Source organism: Acanthochromis polyacanthus, chromosome 4 (genome assembly GCF_021347895.1).
Source record: "Acanthochromis polyacanthus isolate Apoly-LR-REF ecotype Palm Island chromosome 4, KAUST_Apoly_ChrSc, whole genome shotgun sequence".
In the NCBI taxonomy this organism is placed as follows: Eukaryota; Metazoa; Chordata; class Actinopteri; family Pomacentridae; genus Acanthochromis; species Acanthochromis polyacanthus.
This window is the reverse complement of record NC_067116.1, coordinates 38183622-38206729: the sequence shown is the minus strand read 5'-3', so window position 1 is coordinate 38206729 and position 23108 is coordinate 38183622. Positions and strand designations below refer to the sequence as shown.

Genomic DNA, 23108 nt, shown 5'->3' with positions numbered 1-23108 from the left:
AACAGATGAAGACCCTTTATTTCTCTCATAAATGGGACTTTGTTAAACTTTTATGATCTTTCAGTGCATTTAACACATAATAAATAACTAAAAAAAAGGAAAAAATCTATCAAAAAGTTAACACAAAATCATTTATTTACATTTTCTTGTTCGTACAATAATTGCAGATTTAATACAATACACAATTTACACATAAAAATTTAATTCTGAGAGAAACAAAGCAATGAGCATCACCATGCAATAGTTCGCGCTACAGAGTATTACCAGGAGTTCATTTATGTAATTATTTTACTACTCAGGGTTGCTTCCTGGGGCACAGTGGCAAATGTACACGTCTCTCCATATACTCCAGAAAGTAGTGGAAAGGTTCAAGGATGACCTTCTGAATAAATTATGATCTCCCTGAGACCAGCTGGACTGTGCAGAGAAGAGAAAATGGATTAATCGGTTCATGCTCGAGTTGAAATTGTCGGAGGTTTCTGGCAGGAGTTTCGAGACTTTGTGCTTTTCTGCTTTAAAGTCAAATAGTGCCGGTAAGCGTTACTGTGACAGAGAGGCAAAATCAGGTCAAGTATTTTGAAAAGAAATTGGCTTCACAGATTCCTTTTTCAAATTTCAGTTGGCACAAAACACCTTAAATGTGGCCAACTGGTCTAAAAGGATGGATAATACCCAAGAAAATAACATCTTTCAAGCACAAGACTCACTCTTTCAGTATTACTACAACTGTACCATAAGCAAACTGTATTCATAAAGAAAAAAATCCACATTTTCATATCCAAATATGTTTTTTTTGTCTTCTTGTCAAGAGTTAAGAGATGAGAGTACTGGTACCACTCTTACATCTGTAAGGCAAATAGATAGTTATAAGAAAAATGCCTCCGTTTTCTGTTTGCAGCTAAATATGCACGCCAGCACCTTTAAAAGTATGTCTTGTTCATTGTTTTTGTGCAAATATCGAAGTGATAAAAATGAACCCTCGTCCTGAACTGTCAGGCCTGAAAGTTCTTTTGATCCTACCGTCGATCTCTCAGCATGGAAGCATTTTCTTTTTTGACATATTTTCCGCAAAATCGACCTATTCATTTGAAAGTGTCAAATAAAAATACATTGAGCCCCATTAGGCCAAAAGTTGCTACTACTACTGCTCTTCCCATGGAAATTCAATGAGATAATCTTTGCAATGTGTTTTATCTGTTAGATTCTGGCTTAAACTCATCTTTTTTTCATTTTAAAGACTTATGAAACTTTTTCTTAAGTCATTAAACCAACCATCTCAGAGGTTCTTTAATCTCCTTTGAAGTTCCCCAAAGACAAAGTAACTGTTTGGAAAGCACAGTCTGCTTTCCCATGCAAAGCCTTACATAATGCTTTACTCAGGCTATTATTGTTACCTTGTCCTTCAAACTCCCCTGATAACTTCTCCTCATGAATAAGTCAATTCTCCTGTCAAAGCATTCTAGGAAGAAAACCTGCATTCTTCCATGTGCAACCACTTTGAAAGCTCAAGATCCTCTAAGTGATGGACTGTGAAAGCCAAAGACCGCTAATATTTTCCCTTTCCTTTTACCAAACACCCCAAAATGATTAAATCCATCACAAGATAATCTTGCTTTTCTTTCTCCTGATGTCTTTGGTCTAACATTTCCTTCAGTCGCCTTACATCTGTTGGGCCTCCTCAGCTGACCTCACACAGTATTGCATTTTTATAGGACTTATCTCTTTCCACACCTGGAGTCGATCATCGTCTTTCTTATGGGGCTGCAAATGTTGCTGAGAGGTGTTTGTTTTAGTCTGGAGATCTGAATTGTACAGTCTTGGACTGCCCATAGACCTGTGATTAGAAAGGTCACTGATAATGGTGAAGGTACCACACACTGTCACTCTATATTTTTTAGTTTTCAGGGTTTTTTTTTGGAGTGTTTCACTCACGGAAAGAGTGGGTACATGTACAGGTGTGTGGGGTACAAGATATGGTTTTCGTTTACACAACTTTGCTATGGCTATCTGTTGCGCATTAGAAATGAAGATGTTATGAAGTTAAGTGGACTATATTGAAAACATTTCCAAAAATTAACTCTAACATGATCTGAGTGGCATTTTGATGGTAAATATTGTAATGCCCCTAACTGCAGGAAAATCACCTGGAGTCCTCGGTTCTCCTTTGGGTCTTTTATTTAACAAGCAGGCAACAAAACGAGCTGTTGTCACAGCCACAACTCACGCTGAACTCTCCAGCCACAAGAAAACGTCCCATCTCTCCCTCTTCACACCCCCGCACGCATGCGGCCCATATGGCTCCCCTCTCATACCCATGAAACATTTAACCCTTACATAACATGAACATCAACAGCATAGTCATTACAATATGTTGGACCAGAATACTCTTGGGCCCAAAATATTATTAATTACTTAAGTTCTATCTTTGTTTTCTTGTAAAGTTTGGCTGTTTGTGAAAGTCAGCAACAGAATATGTAAATTACTTTTTAATTAACAGCAGACTTATATTTAATTGTCAGGCTCTTCTTGTTTCTCCAAGGACCTTCGTGCCCCTTATCTGGATTTGGATTATTTCAGCTTGAGGAGTTTTGTCCCGTGGGTCTGGAAGAGCCAGTGTTACAGATAAGTATGTTTAGGGAGTCAACTTTCTGCTTTTTACTGACTTCAGTTTTATATTATCCCTCACTTTGTCACATGGACAGTATTTATAGAAACTTGGCCAGTAAACCCAGAAGTGTGTCTCCTACTAATTCTTAGAGGTTAAGAATTGTGCAGTTTGTTTAATTAATGAAGAGAAGCCTCTGCTGAGAGTTTCAAGCCCTATAACGAAATATCACTCCGAAGCTAAAAAGATTAATGTGATGTACAAATTGAGTCATGCAGGAAAGTATGAAAATGTTATTAAACTTACAGATTCAAAAAATGATTACATAGCAGAAATATTTACTTAAAAATCACATAAAATGTGTCCTGTGCAAGATCTTGTACAAACACCTTTGCCACATTGTCTGTGACATATACTGAAGGAGTTGTTGTTTCACTCAACCAACATAACAGTTTGGAAAATGCTGGATTTGACTGATTCTCAAGTTTAATTATAGTTATTGCACTTCAAGATACAAAGGCAGCTAACGACTAAAACAAAGTTCAATTAGACCCTGAAAGAGCGTTTTGCTGAGAAACTGACTTTGTTTTGAGTAACTTTTGTTTGGTGATGTGTGGCTTTGGAATGTGCAAGAGCAAAAAAGGGGAAATTATGTCATACCTCCCAATCAATTATCTTTTTTAAACTGCCTGCTGGTAGTGAGATCCCTGTTTGTCTTGGCGACAACCTCGGTCTTGCACATTTTAAGTAGGTGTGGAAGGACCTTTGACTGAATCACAGTGGGCAATGTGACATGTCAAAGAAAAACATTGAGAAAGCTTGACTGAAAACATCCTCTGTTCCCTGGGTGGCATGCCTCAGCCCACTGTCTCTTTTTAGAGTGCCTCCTTTTGGTGGAGAGACTTTCCCACTTCGAAGAAAAAAGGCTCAGTGTCTGCTGTGGACAACAAGGACCTCATGTTGGTTTCTTTCTGATCTTGAGGAAAAATATGAGTTCAGTGGAAAGGAATGGCCAATTATGAAGTGTTTGGGGCTTACCGTAGTATTTACAGTTTTTGGAAGGTTTGGTTTCTACTCAAGCATTGAAAGTTGTCAGCAAAAAACACCCACCATTGGGGAAAGTGGAATGTTGCAAATGAGCTCTATAAAACTTACAATCTCAGCTGTCAATTTAGAGTATTCATTCATAAAATGACACCAAAGCCAATTAAATAAATGCCAGTCACTGAGTTAAAGACAAATGATGCTTGTCTTTTAGGAGGGAAGGAAGACATTAATAATATACCAAACCCTTCAAGTAAGCATTACACTAACGAATATCTTCAATCATACTTGATGATTTTGCTGAATCGCTGTCTGTCTTGGTTTTGGGATTCTCATAGTCAAGAGGGAATTCACACTCATCAACAGACAGACAACTTTCAGGAATAGATGCCATCACATCGGCTTGAACGGAAGACCTAGACATGAAAACGAAAGAACGTATAAATCAGTCAGATTTCCTGTCAGTTTACATAAGAATCAAAATTTTATTATGGTATCTACACCTACTTCTTGGCACCTCTACTGGCGTTGCTGCGTACGTGTGGACACTCTCCTCCTGGTTGTGGAGCTGTCTCTGCTGCGACTCTGGGTCCTGCCCCGCTGCTCAGAGGGATAAGCCACCACCTGGGTGGATGATCTCTGCACCTGCAGACCCTCCAACTCCCTCATGTCCCTCGCCATCTGAGACAGCGTCTGGCCGGGGTTAGTCTGCAGACGCTGGAAAAGGCTCTCCCTGTTAATTTTCCTCTCTGGACAACTGAAGGTCAGTGCCACTCCTGAATCTGACTTCATCTCTCTGGAGAAACCATCGGAGGTGCCATCAAAGCAGCGCCCGATAGCGATTTCTTTGGCCACTCTGGGGTTCTGGTCTGTGACTGTGTAGATGCCATAGTTGTGTCCCAAAGGATCAACAGGTGCTAGCATGGTGAAGGCATGGGACTGATTATTCTGAGCGACTGGTGGATGTTTAATGAGATACTCTTGCAGGAGGCTGTTGGTGTTGATTTTACGACAGTTCCCTTGTGGAAGGATTGATATGAGGGACCTGTCTACCTTATCTTGATCGAACAACATACCACTGCATTTGAACTCCACACAGGCTGCTGAGGTATTTGCCTCCCGCATGTCCCGGGTGCTGCGAATGTCTCTAATGCCATAAAGTTTGTCTTTTGTCTCTGGGTGTGTCCCTCCATGATTCCTAGACCTAATCATCACTTCCTTCTGCCCATGGATCTTGACCTTGATAAAGCATGCTCTGAACTCCTGAGGGTTGGGCCACCAGGAGAGGTAGTCTCCTGTCCAGGTTGTCAAATCGTTCTCTTCAAAAGGGACAACATTGTATTCATACTTGTCCTTTTCCACTCGGAAAAATCTGAAATGATTTGCATCGGTGGGGGCATTTTCACAAGCTATTAAATTCTGATATGGGTATATTGGCCCATTGGTCTCATCCAGATTGTTTTGGTTAGGCTTTGCTAAGTTGATCTTGAATGCTGTTTTCTTCAGAGCTGGATCATCGTGGTCTGAACGCTGGTAATCTATTTTATCCAGATAGGGCTGAGAGACTCCGATGATGTTTGGATTCATCTTTGGGGATGAAGGAGCTGCTTCTAGTTCTTCACCACCCATCATTGCTGTGACGTAAGCTGTGTAGGCGTCGGGCCTCTGGGCATCACAGAAAGCTGGTAAACAGGCTCCATTGGGCCCAGTTATGACACTGTCAAAACGACCCCATGCCCTGGGATTGGAAGAATAACCAGGCTTTGGCTCCAGATTTATCAAGCTGATCACGACACCCTCTAGCTGCTCACTTGGTAAGAACTTGTCACTCATGTACGCACGGACTTTGACATAGCAACGTCTGCTTTCAGGCACATCTAAATTGAAGAGTCTTCGCTCTCTAATCTCCATGTTGCCAATGAGGAATGTTCGCTCCTCACGCTTGCTCCGCCCATGACCACCAGTAGTAGTCGTGTTGTAAGAGAAGTTGCTCTCCTCTTCCCAGACTCCTGTGTCGGGGTTTAAAGACCACAGCTTCATAATGGGAATGTGCTCTTGCATTTTGACATGCTGTGTGTCAAGAAGGACTTGGACTGCTCCAGCTCCAAGAACCTCCATGTTGGTCTCATCTCTGAAGTCCACAGAGAACATGCCATAGGTCCTCAGAGGGAGCATGTCACCCTCATCATCCACAAAGTTGAGGTCGCCAGGGGTTGCAGCTGCCGTTGTGATGTTTCTTGGATCAATGAATGTGACGCTGGCTTTAACTGTCCCCTCGTATATTTCTCCATTGTCTCTATGGAAAGAATTGGGAGGGATCACCAACTGCCCTATTGGGTCTTCTCCTTTCATTTCTCCAAGGTTAATAGCATTGGTCTCTCCTGCATTGATATCAATTGGTGTCTGCTTTCTCATCACTTTTACATCATGATAGATGGAGCCACCTTTCCTGTCAAAGATGAACACCTTTGGAGTGTCAAGAAATTTCTCGGTAGGGTCAACAAAATTCACCACTAGCCTCTGTGTGTCAGGAGTAATTTGTAACGTGAAGCCTCCTTGGTATCCAGTGGTGCCCACTCTCTCTTTACCAATGTAGATGTGCCCAAACCGCAGTGGCTCACCATTGTCAGCTGTGACCACTCTACCGCGAACCAACAGTGTTGGCTCCATGCACTTCTGACAGCTGCACTGTGTCACGGCCCGGATAGGGAGGCTATAGCTACCGCAGTCAATGACTCGACTTTCCATATTTTGCACCCCACAGCAGAATCCAGCTCCATCTCTGCAGCGCATGTCAAAGTCAAGGGAACCAGCACATTTGTTGTGAGGGCAGCGGCCGGCGTTGTAGTACTTGGAGTGAGTCCCGGGTTGAACACAGTCCATCGGTAGTCTGATGAGGTGCGTCTCAGGGGTAGAATTACATGCTGGTGTTCCTTTGGCTGTGAATTATACAATAAATTACATTAAACTTGCGTTGATACAACATATGTAAAATACTAATTATCATAAATGTCATGCCATGTACATAAAATACGAAATGTTACTTTTTTCCACAGTGCAGAAAAAAATATTGCACAATTGACCGCTGTGAAATGTCATTTTAACATTGCTTTGGTTTTAAAATGGAACACAGACTTTTCATGTTGAAAACATGCCTACTACCTCTGAGTACTGGATATATAGTAAATTAAGTGGATTCTATATGTAGAGTCTTCAAAAAATATTATTTATGGCTTTCTTTTTCACACATGGGTGCACGCACACATGCTATGTGTTTATATATAATTTATGCGTTCACCATGTCGGTATGGCATAAAAGTGCCTGTGAGTGGCCAAGTTGGAGGCTGTGTGACATGGTAATTAGACATGATGTTGAAGAGAACATTTATTTACTGAAGATCCAACTGGGAGCTGTAAAGAACAACTGATTGTTCACACAGACATTGGCAGCATAATCAATGCGTATGATCATGTACTTGGAGTCTAGTATCCTTGTTAAACTCCCTGTATCCCAAGCAAGTTGTGATTCCAGAGACATGGATTTGTTATAAAATATAATTACCGTATTGCAGATGGCTTTACCATCAGTGTTTCTTTTGATAGTAAATCACATAACTTCTTGTTACCTGTAAGAATTGTTTGAACATATTCGATCAGTCAAGTTAAAGTTCTGCACTGTGGAAACTGGAAAAAATGAAGTGTTGGGCTGAAGGAATAAGGAGTTTGTCATCCTGCTCTAAAGTGCAGGTGTTGTTCTGCACATATACAGTGTCTCCTGCCATTATGGCTTCAGGAGTTCAGGGGTTCGTCTGCGGCCTGGGATAGGTTGCTTTAGCACTGTTCCATGAAAACCCTGTTTGTTAATCAGTGTCCTAACTAACAAGCGCCTGGAGAATATAAGGAATAAGTAGCCCTCCCACAAGAATGTGGAAACACATGCTTGTCTGACTTCTGAGAGAGAAAAGAAACAGAATTTATTGACAATCTTGGGTTTCGTTTCAGTGTTTGGTGTTCTGGAGAAATTGGGTGTGAGGTTTTTACGGTGTCAAGAGCACACAGTAAAGAATTCCTGTGTAGAAAGCTGTAGTTTTCAACCAATGTAAATGCAATAACAACCTGTTCCAGATTGTAAGAGCTCTGATATTTTTATTTTCTTATGACGGATAGTCTATTAGCTGACGTTTCCCTCTCTGTCAGTTGTAGGACACTGTGGTTTAGTTTGATTCCACTTAATGCATGCTCATGGCTCATGGATCACTTCGTTGGAGCACTGACTTTCCTCTTAAATTGTGTATTCAATCTCCGAGACAGCTGCTCTTTATACAACAAAATGAATAGCGGTTGTTTGCTTTTTGTCAGTGGTTAAACTTAAATCTGTGGAAGACTTTGACTAAATACGTCACTGTCAAATGCACTGGGATAGCAGCCATCCTGAGTTATAATCCCTGTGTGCTGCTTGCTGTCGTCTTAGGAAATTACTTTTTCTCAAGGTTGATGAAGATGAATTACAGTTTACTCAAACTTCACTTTTTGTCTCTGAGAATAAACCTAGAGCCAAAAAAATGGTACAAAAATGGCACTATACATACCAATCACAGTAAGGAGGGCTGCAGATGACTTGATGCTGCCTACAGGGCTGCTGGTTTTGCAGTAGTACTCCCCTGACTGCTCTGGCTTCAGATCCCGCAGCACAAGATCCTCCTCATACTTGTACACCTTCCTGTCCAGCAAAGTCCCATTATGGTACCTTTAAGAAACAGCAACAGAAAAAAAACTGTTGGTACAGGTAAAATAACACTATATACAAATATATAATGTGTGTAAAATTGTAGCAGTACGACTTTTAGATTGATGAATCTAGCAGAAAATACAAGTTCAAACTTACAGCTGCATTAACTGTTCATTTGAATTCACTGCGCAACCAATTGCTGCATGCATTGTAAATATAATAATTAAGGTTTAGAGAATTATCCCTTGACTCTGCAGTTCTCTCATGCTTCGTGGACCTTTTTAGAATCTTTTAGCTCATTACTTTGGCTTTATGACTATACTGCTTTGGTTTAGTCAGTTCCACTTGTATATGGCAGCTTATTTTAATGCAAAAGCTTTTTTTAACCCACTGCACATTGTTTGCTTATCATCAAACAGCAGTGCAGAGTTGGCTAAAGCAGCTAAAGAACAGGTATTTGTCTAAAGGCCCAGTGGAGCCCAAAGCAGAAATATAAGTAATGCACTTTCATGATAACATTTCATCTTTTATATGTACTTTTCACTTGATAAGTGCACAACTGATTCTTGGAAAATGTACATTTCACAATATGTAAAAGTAGCATTTCAGATACTGTCTTTTCTTGGGTTTCGCACTCAAATTAATGAAGTGCCAAAACTAGTTTGTGCCTCACCAGTAGTATTTGTCAGGTGCTGGTGAACCCGTTGCCTTGCAGCACAGCAGCACCCGTCCTCCCTCATAGCGCACTTTGTCCTCTGGGTGCTTCACAATGTATGGCTTCTCTGTAAAAGCAGAAAAAGGAATATATCTCCGTGACTCTACTCTGATTGTTGTGAATGGTACCGCAGGGTAAAGGGAGCTCATAAAACTCACTCAAACATTACATTTTATTCTCACATTGGTCTCTGTGCTTATGAAAAATGATTGCTGAGGGAATTAGGCTTTCAAAAAGCAGCACAGGTCTATTTTTATTTGGTTTCTATGCAACCAAGTAAGTGCTCGAGAAAGCCTTACAATAGTCCAGACTGTTTATGTTGTAGTGTTGTCAGTTCCCTGTTTTCACTAGGCTGAGAAAATGATTGGAAGAATTACTGACTCTGTGGAATCATAATGAAATTCTGGATACATTTTCCCATAATACTACCTCCTTTTACAAACTTTCATTTATCTGCACTCACCGGCTGATCTGAGGACAGCCTGTAACCAGGACAACCCAGTGGTGTTGCTGGAGGTGGAGATGGTGATCGGGACAAACTTCTCCTTCCTGATGGCGATCAGAGTCGAACTGGAGGAGCAAACCCCTGGGAGCCTGAACTGACCTTTGGCATCAGTTTGAGCACGAATGATCTTAGGATGGCTGGCCAGAGCCACATAGGCTCCAGCCACAGGTACGCCGGTCACGGTGTGGACGTCTCCATGCAGCATGTGGCCTTCACATACACAGCGGCTGCAGTCCTCACTGGGATGACCTTCAGTGCATACACGCTGGCATTTCACTGTTATAAAGAAGACATAGAGATGTGGATGATGAAGACACCAGAATAAAGATGAGCAGAGTTACTTGTAGCTGTGAGGTTACTTCAAAAAGTTCTTGACTTCACCAAACGAACATCACAAGAGAAGAACTGCAACGCAGTCTTCAACTTCAATGCACTTGGTCCACCGATGCTTAAGCTTTGCAATACCTTCCTGGAAGAATCTCACATCTTGAGCCCACAGATACACCTTAACATGCATGACCTCATCGTCACTCTGAAAATGGTGAATTTCAGTTTCAGAAACATAAGTCAGTCGGTGCAGGTTGGGTGAGTAAGGTTCATGGGGCAACAGTTCAAAGCCACTTTTAGCTGCCTCTGCCCCCTGTGCTGCGTGGATGGACACATTGTCCTGGAGCAATATCACTCCAGGTTGAAGGTTTCTTCTCTCTTGTTCTTTGATTGCTTCAAACATTTCAATTTTTGATGGACGGTAAAATAAGGCTTTGTAGTTTACAGTTATGCCACAAAATAGGAGTTACACACGTTGTTTCCGGGTAAGGGTCAAAACTTTTTGAAGTACCTTCGTATGGTGTTACTTTACATACCTGGGCATGGACTCTTTCCACATTTCTGTATTTCAACAGGCCGTCCCCTACAATGGACTGTCGCTGAGGATCTCACACAGGTTCTTCTTCTGATCCTGCGCCCGCCACCACAGGTCACTGAACACGAACCCCAGCGTCCCCACGGACTCCACTTGGCTATTCACACAAGAACACACAGGGGATGTTCATTTGATCAGCATATCAGTACTCCGGTAATTTGAGATAAACCTTTTTACTAATTCGGTCATTCAAACCTTTTTACTACCTTGTGCATGGAAGCGACACTTACACAGGATAAAAATAACAGCTTCTACTCCAGAGCCTTAAAGACAAGCTCTATCAAAAAATTTACTCTGTTACATTTACAGAATTAGTAAATATCTACATTGTTTTGGACCTTCTACTACAGTTTAGACATCTTCTTATATACAGCACATTCTATCTATAAACTCAGCCTGTGCATATGTTTACACACAAGAGGACTTTATATGTACTTTTAGCGCTACTTTAAGCCATGACATTTTCATAAATTTACATCAATCTCAAATTCCAGAAGGGCATCGTCAGTTATGGTTTATGTGGTGTTTTTAATACAACAAATAAGTTCTCCTTGCATGAGCGTGCTAATATACTGTTTCATAAGTCATACTTGTACATATTTTTTACTATATTTTTCTATTTTCTATTTACACATTTCTTACTGTAGTTTTATGAATAAACTGCTGTCTGTGTGAATGCACTGACAGGATTGCTGCTTAATTTAGTTGTACACTGTGCAATGTCTATTCTATCTATTTAGGTGCAGTTATACTGTATTGAGACTGCAGCTACCATACTGTGGGCACTAAAAACAACAACACAAAAATCTATTATTAAAATCTGTATCTGTAATCTGTATGCAACTCTGGTAGAGCAATTTTAGCCATCTTACCACAGGAAAATGTGATTTATGCTTAACTCATTTAATTCAATTTCAATCAATGCCACTACTCGTAAATGTCATTGCATTTAATTCACAAGGACATATTTATTGAATATAGCTATGTAAGTGAATATAATATTTAATTAATATCCCTATTAACTGGTCTGAAGGAAGGGTCAAGTACAGAACAGTGGCCTCTAACTGTGAGGAATTCAGCAATAAAAGGAGGGGAAATTATGAATCGCTTTCCTGATTAAAGCGGTTTAATTCTGGTTGGCCTAAAGATCTATAGCCACTGAGTAAATTAGATTACTGAAATGGCTTAGTTGTTGATGGATTCTGGGATGCTCACCTGTACATGGAGGGTTGGAGCACTCCCTTCTCTCCGAATGATGCCCTTGACATGCTGGCACCAACAGAAGGGGCATGGGCTGACTGCTCACGCATTTCCTCTGGCGGACCTGGATGCCGACATCATCGCAAACCGTGGTCGAACAGGGACCCCATTCGCTCCAGTCAGTCCAGTAGCTCTGCACTGAAAGCACACATTGAAGACAAGAGTGTCACATCCTAATCTTAGAATGCACAACAAGCAGTAAACAGCTAAGAGGCATTACTGACACCTCACTGTAGAGAGGGTGCATTTGGGAAAAGGTTTGCATAAATATTCATCCGGACTACCTGGGGGACACTGAAAGCGGACATGGTAGTTGGAGCAGACGCGACCTTGGGGCTGTTCCTTGTTGATGCACCAGAAGCCTTTCTCCAGACTGGAGTGAACCACCTCCCCGGTGTCTGCCGCTGCCACCCAATCCGTGGTGCGAGCCTCCATGGCTGTAGGCCGTGAACAGACTCTCTCCCTGTAATAGAAACGAATGGCTTCTAGGCGCTCGTAGTCTCCATTTCCCCCAGGATGGTCGATATTGAACCAAGACGTCCACTCAGTCACACCTAGATGGGAGACGTGGATGAAAAACAAAAGAGAAAGAAAACAGCTGAGGATCCAGAAATATTGAACAGGTTTATTGCAGGTGGAGCTGGTCTTACATGGAGAAGAGGCATAGTTAAGAATAAGGAAAAAGCAACAAGGAGGAAAACAGCAGCGGTGGGGTACAAAATTTAAGAGGTCTGCAACTACCATTGGAAACTGACTTCATACACCCCAGGGAGCTTTTGCATTGTCCAGGTTCTTTCCAAGCCCCCTGGTCTGACTGATGAGGCATATTGTCTCATTTTTTTGGTCTGCAACATGTTCCGAATCCTGAGCAGTTTCCTCAGGAGAAATGCGAGGGATTAAAAATAAAAGGAATCCATTAGCAGCACATGGACGGCGCATTTTTCATTCACAAGGTAATGCATCGCTGAAATCAGGTAGCACAGAGTCAGATACAGACTAATACAGTTACAGATGCTTTTTGTAGAGTTAGAAAATGGTTGTTTTTATTAAACCCTTGTGCTTTTTTAACCCAAGAAGACAACAGACTTAATTCTATACACATGATGCTGGGTTGGACAAACAGAAGACATCTTCTCTACTAAATTACACTTTTCTGTGTTACTGCTGCACCATTTATATTTGGTCAGACGGAGTTCTATTTCAGTTTAAGTGGCTTCAGTTTCAATAATGTGGGAGTTTCAGGGGATTAATAACAATATTATGTTTCCAGGGAGTGATTTAGTTAGTAGGAGGCTGTCTTACAGTCTAGATTTGCCCACATTTTTGGCAAATTGGTATGATTAGAGGTACAAAATTAACTATCATTTCCTGTTAGGGAGGTAGCCATGGATTTCTGGACAACTATCACTGTAATACTGAAGAAAACATAAAAATGTGATGATTTTTAGGCAAATTCTGGATTGAAATCAAACATTTTATTTCCTAGATGTATGGATATGTATTTATGATGGAAGCTCATGATGATATCCTTAATCTCTGGAAGAGTAACATACACGGAATCTAAACTGTGAGTGGGCTGTTTAGTCTGTGCATTTAGAGTTGTATGAGTTACGACTCCAAGAAAGAGCACAATTTTTGATGCAAATTGCTGCTGTTGGGGCACTAAATGTTTTACCGTGACTGTCCATAAACGGCGAGCCTCCTGCTGTTCAGTCATGCTAAGTCCGCTAAATCAGCGAATCAAACTCCAATAGCTAACTTTACTGATGCTTTTACAGCAACTGGCAGGGACTCGGCATGCACCTGCCCCCTTTCACCTGATGCTAAAAGTCTCACAGTCCAAAAGCCCTCATGGCTCTGGATTTTTCTCTGCTGGATTCGGTACCTGTTGTCTGAGAGTCAGTGAATGTGTTGAGGGCCACTCTTCTGCTCCGGTCTGACTGGCTTCTGGTCCACAGATATCCTGCAGAAAAACATTTTAAAAAGTCATTGCTGTATACTTCGTTCTTCAGTTTATATCCTTGAATTTATGCATTCCTCCCCTCCGACAGATCTGGCAAAGTATGTGACTATAATGTAAAGTTCATGCTTTCTGTGGTGTGTATTTGTGGATGTGTATAAAAACATGTAAGATAATTTCAAATAGTTGCTAATTTTATTCAGATAATACATGTGTGTGTGTCTATGTAAGAGTGCATGTGCATTTTCTGATAGTTCCTGAAACTCAATCCAATATTTTTATGCAAATACAGCCATTGCACACACTCAGTCACTCACAATAATGCAATCTGAGCACGTTTTGCTCTCTCTTCATGGCTACAAAGCTCAACTAATTCCATGCACTTTACTTAGTGTTCTCTAAAATCTTTTCACTTAGTCACATACTGTTTTCTTTTGGAGTGCTTAAACAACAAGCAGGATTTCGTAGCTGCTTAAAACAAGAAAGAAATTGAATATTTTGTTCCTTTTCTTCCCGTCTCCTAATGCAAGCTTTCATCTGTCTCTATCTAAAACTTCTAATTCTCCATGCATTTCCCTTCTCCTCCATTTAGATCTGCTCTCTTTGCTCAAACATCCTCCTCATCTATCATGTTTCCTGTGCTCCTTGTCACTCGGCTTTTCATTCTTCAACTCTTGCTGTCCTCCTCTGTCCTCCCTTCTCCCCTCTATCCATCATCAAAAAGCAGCCGCTGGTGAGGATGCTAATCAAGCTCCAGCTGAGACAAATCACTGCATTCAGCGGACAAGCCAGAAAAGTTCACGTCGACTTTCTCCATCACCCCTCTCACTAACAAACAGCAATTTCATGCCGATGTTTTTCTTTGAATGATTTATGATTATACAGTAATGTAAACGCTTTGCATGCCTGTATCGCTGAGTAATCCTTACATCATTTGTCATGCGCACGTTCACACACACAACAGCACAACGGTAAGCGTAAGATGAAAGCGAATATTGCCTTATTAGAAAGAGAAAGATATGGAATCTGGCATTCATTGAAACTCTTTGATTTATGAAATGCGTGCCGTGACATTTTCCCTCATGCTTTCATGTGTAATGATTCATTTTCCTACAGTACTAATTTTTTATGTTTTCAAAAATGTCAGTTGTTTGCTTGACATTTCTTGGAGTTTCACTTGTGCCAAGCGGAAAAAATTAATGTCATGGACCGTAACAGAAACAAAAAATAGCTTATGTAGCCCTGGTGAGTGAGTGTGTATGTGTGTGTGTATGTAATATGCACAAGCACTTAGGACTTTCAGAGAGACACTGCTGAGTTTACGAGCAGAGACTCCCAGCACTGGGACCAGTATCGATCCCAGTCCCCGCTGGTTTTTACAGCTCACTTCAAGTCTTTATTGTCATGCCAGCACATTTCTTTTCAACCCCAAACCCTTTAACAAGACTTAGCAAAAGAAGGATAGTAGCCCAACAGAACAAAGATCAACTGTCCAAAAATGTATTACATAAGTTTTACGGTAACATAGAAAGCTGACTTTCATGGTTGACTTTTCATGCTCCTGGCTTAAAAAACCATTGATGGGTTTCCATATCGGTTTTTGTCTGTCTGATACATCGGAATGGCTTGATATACAGAAGCAAATGCTTTCGCAGTGATCTGCTGAGCAGATGTGGCTCGGCCTGCAGATTTAGTTTAGTAAATCAAGTCAAATAGTTTTTCCACCATTCTCTCCTTTTGTCTCCCCAGTTATGTGTCTGTCCTGATTACATTTTAAAAACAGTTAAAACCGTGTTTTTCTGCTACTGCATCTCTACTGTTATCATGCTTTAGTACACATTCTGCAAAGCACATGCTCTGTTGACAACTTATAGGATAGAGTGCACAAACAAGCTTTTTGTTTCACTTAATTAACATTGATTTCAGCCTATTAATTACCCAGTCTGCAGTGCCTCCATTTATTTCCAAGAAATCCAAAAGCAGCATTTCTGCTCTTGTTACATAACATTTTTTCTCCTTCTCACACCCAAACAAAGGGAATTCACAGCAGAACATTTGGCTCCCGATTATCATTTCAAGATGTCCGATCATGAAAACGAAATAGAGAACGATTCTTTGAGTTTTATGAGGTGACTAATGGTTTTAGAAAGTTAAAAGAGGAAACCCAGATTAGTTGCAGCAGAAGGCAAATTGTTGGGGTAGTGACCTCAGTTATGGCTGGTATGAACTGGCTCGACTCCCACAGCAAACTCACAGAGCTTATTGTGCTTTTTGAGTGGCATGTTAACACTTTATGAATTTTAAAAGCTGCCGGGATTTTATTGGGGCACCGCTTCATTCAGCTGGTATGTGAGCGAATTTACCTCATCAAGAAGCAAGTAACACACGTCTTTTAAGCCAAAATGAACAAGGTCAGAACTTATGATTTCCTCTTTACTGAAAAATCCACCCTAAAGTGCCTCACCAGTACAGTATATCTTGTTCATTCTTGTTCGTGTGGACCTTTCTTTGTTTGCTTTTAGGCTTTGCAGGGAGAAATTTCTTTACAACTTAGGATTCTCCTAGCAATTCAAAATGTCCTGCTTGTTGTTTGTCGATGCATATTTGTCTCAGAATTCCTGAGCCATAAAAAACACTCCTGAAAAGTACATCTCTTTATGAAGTGACAGTACTATAGTTAAAGCTTTTTTAGGTTCAGATTACTTGGTTTTGGTTAAAATGAGATGATGTCCTCCTAAGAACAACAGCATTAGTCATTTCAAAATAACATATGTTCATGCTCAAGTGACAAAGCTCTCTGAAGGCCCATATTTTCTTAGCCAACCCCGCCGTGACCCTCATATACCACCGACAAGGTAACAAGATACAATACTGTCTCACAATATATTAGGCTTGACCTGCTCTTTGTTCCACATATAGCCCCACAGTGAGCTCCTGAATGTCAGATATATGTCTGAAACAGAGGTATTGGATTACTTTTTATTCAGCACTGTTTTCATTGTCACCCACACCCACCACGAGTCCGCCGTGACAACTATATATCTTATTTTAGAGAACTAGCTTTGGATTTAACGATTTACGTCACGGCAACTCGTTGTGAAATACAGCCGCTGAGCTTACAGCTCGGCTACACGAAGGCAAATCTTCTAATAATAAGCACCGGTGCCTTTGCAAAGGACTGCCTTCCAGTCTCTCCTTCACTTTCTGAGTGAGAATATTTTGCCTTTTCCAGAATCTAATAAAAAAAGCTACCGAAGAGAGGAGCGGGGAGAAATGCAGAACTTTATGAAGTTGTACCCAGAATGGTTTCAGTCATACTAAGGAGGTATGGCTGTGCCAGATCTATGTTGGCAGACAGACTAGACTTAAATAGAAGGTCTGGATTCTGTTTATAATACTCCAGATCCTTACAAGAAGGAGAAGACGTAAAAACACCAAACTCCCCTCCTCGTATTACGTAACCGAATAGACGGAGCAAAGCTCACTAAGGGAGTGAGGTTGAACAGGATTTGCTAATGTAACTTCCACTTAAGAGGGAGATCAGGAGTGTTGCGATGAAGCACCTATCACCGAAGTGTGTAAATTTAGTTGAAACACAGGTATTTCATGTGTGAACTGTGGTCTGTGAGTGTGTGTTTGTGTGTGTGTGGGCTTGTGTATGTGATGATCCGTTTGCCATGTCATATGGAAGCTGTTTATGTGTTTGGCCGGCTTCTTAGTTGAGGTGTGTGTGGTTACAGAGGAGTCTGCTCTTTCTCTCACTGTCTCTCTCTCTCTCTTTTACCCTGACATTCCTTTTTTCCTCCAAAATCTGAGCTCTAAAACATCTGCAGCTCCTTAAAATCAGCGATTTCGACCCTGACATTAAACTAATGATGCAAATCAACCTTGTGATTAAAGGATTTGCAAAGGTATAACGGAGGATTTGTGTTCTTAAAATAAGGCATTTGAAGAACACATCATTGTCTCCCCCCCTCAACGGATGCTATTAAAAACAGTTGGGCAGCTTTGAATTTCCGCATTAAAAATATGTGCAAGCCCTGGCTTGAACCTCTGCACCTGTGCACAGGTACGGAGCCAAGGGGCTGGAAATAGCTCAGCTGAAAGCAACTGATTAGTCCTGCAATAAATAATTTCTTGGCACATCCATATACACAGAGAGAAGAAATGAAAAGAAAGATGTGATATGGCTCAGAGGCTGTCATTAATGGGAATTTGTGCCTTTTCCCTTGATCCATAGTAATCCCTGTCTCAGTCATTGAAGTCGGCTGGCCAGACAGCTCTGTGTTTGGAGCAGACGGTGGTCAGCATCTGGAGAACTAGGCCTCAAGTCTGAGTCCAGCTGCACACATACACCAACTTTTCTGCCTGAGAAGAGAAGGCTGGAAGATTTATGCTAAGAGCTGGTAATACCACAGTGTTCTCCTTCGGGTTACAGTGAGCATTCAGGCGACAGCTGCCACCTTGAAATTGGAAAACGGCTCATAAATCCGTAAGCTCTGAGGTGTGTGGAGAGACTGACGGAGAACGAGGCGAAGGGAGAGCTTTTTGAAGGAAGAGACCAGAGAGAGAAATAGGTGCAGGGAGTTTGATGGAGCGAGGCAGAGACAGAAGGGAGAAAGGTGGTGAAGGTATTTGCGAAGAAATACCTGAACGGAGACATGATCAGAAACAAAAGGCGAACAGATGGAGACGTACAGTCATTACTTTAGCGGTGGACTGAGGGGGGGATGAGATGGTCAGCGAAAAGGGAAAAAGGAAAGAGTGACACGCTGGCCAATTTGACAGGGGAAAAAAGAGGAAAGTCGGTAAAGTCATTTTACCTGTGCTCTTTATCCCCCCCTTTTTGTTCCATTTTCTCATTTAACCAAGCACAAACCCAGCAGGTGGAAAAGTGGGCCACTCAGTTTGTGATTATTGCACCTTGTTTCCAAGGTGACTGGGTTTATATCTTTAGGGACTGCTGCCACTATATTCAAGGGTGAAATAAGGACAAAATGCACCACCTTACTGCAAGATGTGGACGTGCAGCTTAAGGAGCGTGACATTTGACATAAAAATTTTACAGTCCATTTTAAGATTATAGTGTTCTGTTCAGTCAGTATATGCTCACTGTCCTCTCATCGTTATGATATACTCATCAGGAAAATGGCACAATGCCTCTGCAGGAAATTTACAACTCTGAGGCCTCAAGAGCCCAACAAGATATGGAGACTATAAAGGTGTATTCACAACCATTTACTCATATGAACTGCCAACTCCATTACTTTGGCAAAATAAAGTTAATGTGAAGCAGCTGTGGGGTGGAAAGAAAGTGACAACTTTGGAAAAAGTGCTTCCTCTGGTGTCATTCAGGAAGAGTGGCAAGCTTTCAAAGGATGATAAGAGTGACATTGTTCAGGGGGAACAACACCGCTGACACTTCACCAACAGTAAAGGCAAAATGAGAAACTAGTGTTAAGAAGTGTATGTTTGAGCTGGCTTTTTGTCAAATCGTAAAAGCACAGCAGAGTGTTGAGACACATTTTTTTTTACGGTGCAGGCCTTCTGTTTGCTGATAGTGGCGGCTACTGTTGGGCAGCCTGTGATTATGAAAATAAAGTAGGTGCCACCAGGACCTTTAGTCGCTAACAGCACTTTCACTGTCATCAAAAGAGCTTTTTCTGCAGTTAAACTGCACTACAGGAAGAGTGGATTTCATGACCTCCTTCTCTTAACCTGCTCTCCTACAGCCACATGCTGTTGATCATCCTGGTGGTGAAACATTCTACATTGAGAAAACAGCCAGAACACATCATGTTTCCAATGATTTACACTGACTCCACCAGTTCTATCCTAATTCTAAACTCACCTTGAAATTAAATCATGTTATGGGGACTTGAATTCGGTCCCCAAACAGTAGGTCACATTTATGTCCTCACAACATGAGTAATTCAAGTACACACATGCACTTTCTACTCTTATCATATGAGCTCACCTCCAGACATTCGTCTAAATCCTGCTCCGACATCCTTTGGGAAATGCCGTCAACTTAGAAAACTCTACTGTCAGTTGTGTTGCACATGTGTGAGCAGCCATAAACTGGCCCTCTGTTCTTATGTGATTACAAGAAATGACAAGGGAGATGAAAAACCGCTTAATTCAGTACAAGATCCATCTTAGAATTGGCTGTTGTGCTGGGAAAATCTGCAGTCTCACAGTAGTTTCCTGTGATTCTGTTGTCCTGGCAACCTCTTTTTTTTTAACTCGGTAATAGTAACAGTTGTGTCATCAGTCTTCACTTACCTTGGCCCAGAGCCACCGAGGCCAGGAAAGACAGCAGGAGTGCCACCTTATTTAATTCCAACATTGTGCCAACGCTCTCAGTTGCAGAAGATTTTCTAGTTTTTCTCTGATCTTCTACAGCATTGAGACAAACTAAAGAAAAGCAACAAAAAAAAAAAAGTCAGTCGGTTCTTCAGCTGTCTCTTCAGCTCCTCAGGTGAGAGTGATGCTGCGGAGTCTCGCCTCTGCTGCCTCTCATGTGAGTCGAGCTGCCGAGTTGGAGACAGGAGCTTTTTAAAAGAGGGGGCATCAGGAGTGCACACCAATCCAGCCCCTCTCTCCTCACCATTGGCCGGTGAAACGTAACATCTGGGTCCCCCATATCATCGTCCAAAAAAAGGTGATGGTACGGTGGGGGTGGAGACACACATGCAGGGGGAGGTGGGGAGTGTGTGCTTGTAGCTGTGGTTACTGAAAATAACAGGGTGTTTTCCTGTCCTTCCGAGCAGGATCTCATAATTTCTGACTAATTTACATTATTAGTTCAATTTTTCTGCCTCTTTGTAACCCTCTTTTGCTCCAGCGAAGTTACATTTATCCACAGAGCAGGTGTGTTCGTGCATGTTGCCATTTTTGAATGCCTTTTTTGGTTTCCGTGACAGACTTTCAACACATCAGAATGCCCTTTTAAGTACTTTTTGTTTCATATTTTGTCTTCTGTGACTTTTTTTTTTCCTAAAATTCAAAACATGGGAAACTAGTTTGAAACATTCATTACTTTACCTCAAGATTCTATTAACTGTTTATTCATGTGTTAAACATGCAAAGACATTTCTAATTATCTTCTGTAAACTGTTGTGTCCTTCTTTGGTCCCTCTTCGGTCTTTCTCTGTCTGAATCGCTGTTTCCGTCTCCCCCAACTGACACAGGACAGTGCCAGATGCTGCGCTCCCTCTAGGTTCAACTTCTGGTTCAGTTTTGTAACTTTTTAACAGTTGCTGATTGCAGGGTGATGCGCTGCCAAAGAGTGGAAGTGGCGTCATATGGCATGCCATTCAGGAAAAAGTCCTCGGAACGCAGACACGAGACGTGCTTATGAGGTGCAATGTACTCGGTGCTCATTTGCAGCATGTGAATTGTTGCTGTTTAGCGACGACGCTTGTAAAAGCCATGGAAATTAAAGCATTAATTGCTTTCAGCTCTTTTTATTGGTCCCTCTTGGTTCTAGATTTTTAAAAAGGGTGTTAAACAGGAACTTTTAGAAGAATGACTTTCAAGATAAGTGCAGCTTTTTAAGTGGATCCTGAGATCATTGCTTCTTAATAAAGGCTAAGGTAAAGTAAATGTTGAATTTGTTGCTGTAAAGGAAAGCTGGCAATTTGTACTGTGTTTAGGTTCAATTTTGATGAATTTGTATTTCATTTGCATTTCCATTTTTTGCGACCTTATACATTTTAGATATGAATTGTGAAATTTTTTTTAAAATACAGCAAACTGTGAAAAATTAATCAACATGTATGGCTTGTATCCCACCCCATAAACTGACCAGTGTCTGTTGGAGACTTAATAACATTAAAATGTCAGGTAAAGTGTTTAACACAGTTTAAACAACCAAATAAGTACAATATTACAGATGTTTGTATCAGAACATAGTTTTTCCTTCTTTTCACCTCCATTATTCATCTAATGGCCCCTCATGTGACCCTTTGTGCAAACCCAACTCCAACGTTACAAACTGGCAGACTAATGCTGCATGCTGTTGAACGTTGAAAGGCAGAGCTGAACATGACGTCATACCTTAGTTGACTGTCTTCCAAAGCAAAGATGGACACCTCCTGGAAAAACCTTTGCTTTATGTGAATCTCACTTTGTGTCACCACGAATTTTTGGACAAAATTCATGATGATTTTTTTCAAAGAAACCTGCTCTATAATGTTTTTCACGGCCTACTTTACATTATTTCATCATATGGCATGTTTTTACAACATGTTGAAAAAATGTCTTTTTTTTCGACATAGTATACTATGGCGTTTTTTTGGACAAAATTCATGATGATTTTTTTCAAAGAAAACTGCTCTACGGTGTTTTTCACGGCCTAATTTACATTATTTCATCATATGGCATGTTTTTACGACATGTTGAAAAAATGTCTTTTTTTTCGACATAGTATACTATGGCGTTTTTTTGGACAAAATTCATGATGATTTTTTTTCAAAGAAAACTGCTCTATAGTGTTTTTCACGGCCTACTTTACATTATTTCATCATATGTGGATTTTTTTTTTACTTTTTTTTTAAATAAAACAAAGTTTCCATCTTTTGTTCCCTTTTTTAAACAAAGTAATCAAAGTCTTGCATGTCCATACATTGTGTCTTTCTTTCAGAATACTGCAAAGATGGCTTGTTTTACCACAACTGTACAACCACTGGTTTAAAGGTTGTTCTAAATGGACTGTTTTGCTATGAACACCAATGAGCTGCTGCTGTCCCCACCTCCTTCAGGAAGAAAACTCTCTCTGCAGTTATTTCTATTGAGCTGAATGACTGTTAGTTAGTTATCCAAAGTTATTTAAATCAATCCACTGGACTTTAAGAAAGTTCCTTGAAGACGTTTCACCTCTCATCCAAGAGGCTTCGTCAGTTCTGGTGGTGGTTGGTGTGAACTGAAGAAGCCTCTTGGATGAGAGGTGAAACGTCTTCAAGGAACTTTCTTAAAGTCCAGTGGATTGATTTAAACAACTCTGGATAACCATGACCTGGATGAATGAGAACCTACACAGACGTTAGTTAGTTAGGCTTTACATAGGATCTGGGTTGTATTCTCACTCACAAAGCTAAGAGAGTAACTAGCTATATAGGGAGACTTGAGAAATGGCAAAAGTAAACATATGATTTTATAACAATCACAAAACACAATAAAAAAAGAATTTTCTCTACGTGGAACCTTTAAATGCTTGAGATGATCAAACTTGGAAAGCAGATAAGCCAGGCTTTTAAAATATGTTTTAAATTTGAACCTTTCAGTGATTTCTTTCCATAAAAATACTATTTATCATAATGAAAAAGTTCTGGAAAACTTTTCATGGCAGTGAGATTTGGTGCTGA

General features: G+C 40.8%; 1 protein-coding gene across 1 annotated transcript; it reads right to left on the bottom strand.

Moving 5' to 3' along the window:
* Positions 1–117: 117 nt before the first annotated feature.
* On the bottom strand, positions 118–22046 carry cilp2 (cartilage intermediate layer protein 2). Its single transcript, XM_022191043.2, has 10 exons — positions 20026–22046; positions 13666–13743; positions 12065–12334; positions 11736–11918; positions 10462–10617; positions 9557–9874; positions 9052–9160; positions 8239–8396; positions 4157–6588; positions 118–4065 (listed from the first exon to the last, which is right to left on the bottom strand). The coding sequence occupies exons 1-9, from the start codon at positions 20087–20089 to the stop codon at positions 4169–4171; spliced, it is 3756 nt and encodes a 1251-aa protein (XP_022046735.1). The 5' UTR covers positions 20090–22046; the 3' UTR covers positions 118–4065; positions 4157–4168.
* Between the last annotated feature and the right edge of the window lie 1062 nt (positions 22047–23108).

Excerpts from the sequence above, each read along its gene's own strand:
- cilp2 (XM_022191043.2), bottom strand. The coding sequence starts at position 20,089 with ATGTTGGAATTAAATAAGGTGGCACTCCTGCTGTCTTTCCTGGCCTCG. Across the intron at positions 12,335-13,665 it reads CACTGACTCTCAGACAACAG|GTGTGACTGAGTGGACGTCT; the intron begins GTACCGAATCCA and ends TCTCCCATCTAG. Across the intron at positions 9,161-9,556 it reads GGCTGTCCTCAGATCAGCCG|AGAAGCCATACATTGTGAAG; the intron begins GTGAGTGCAGAT and ends CTGCTTTTACAG.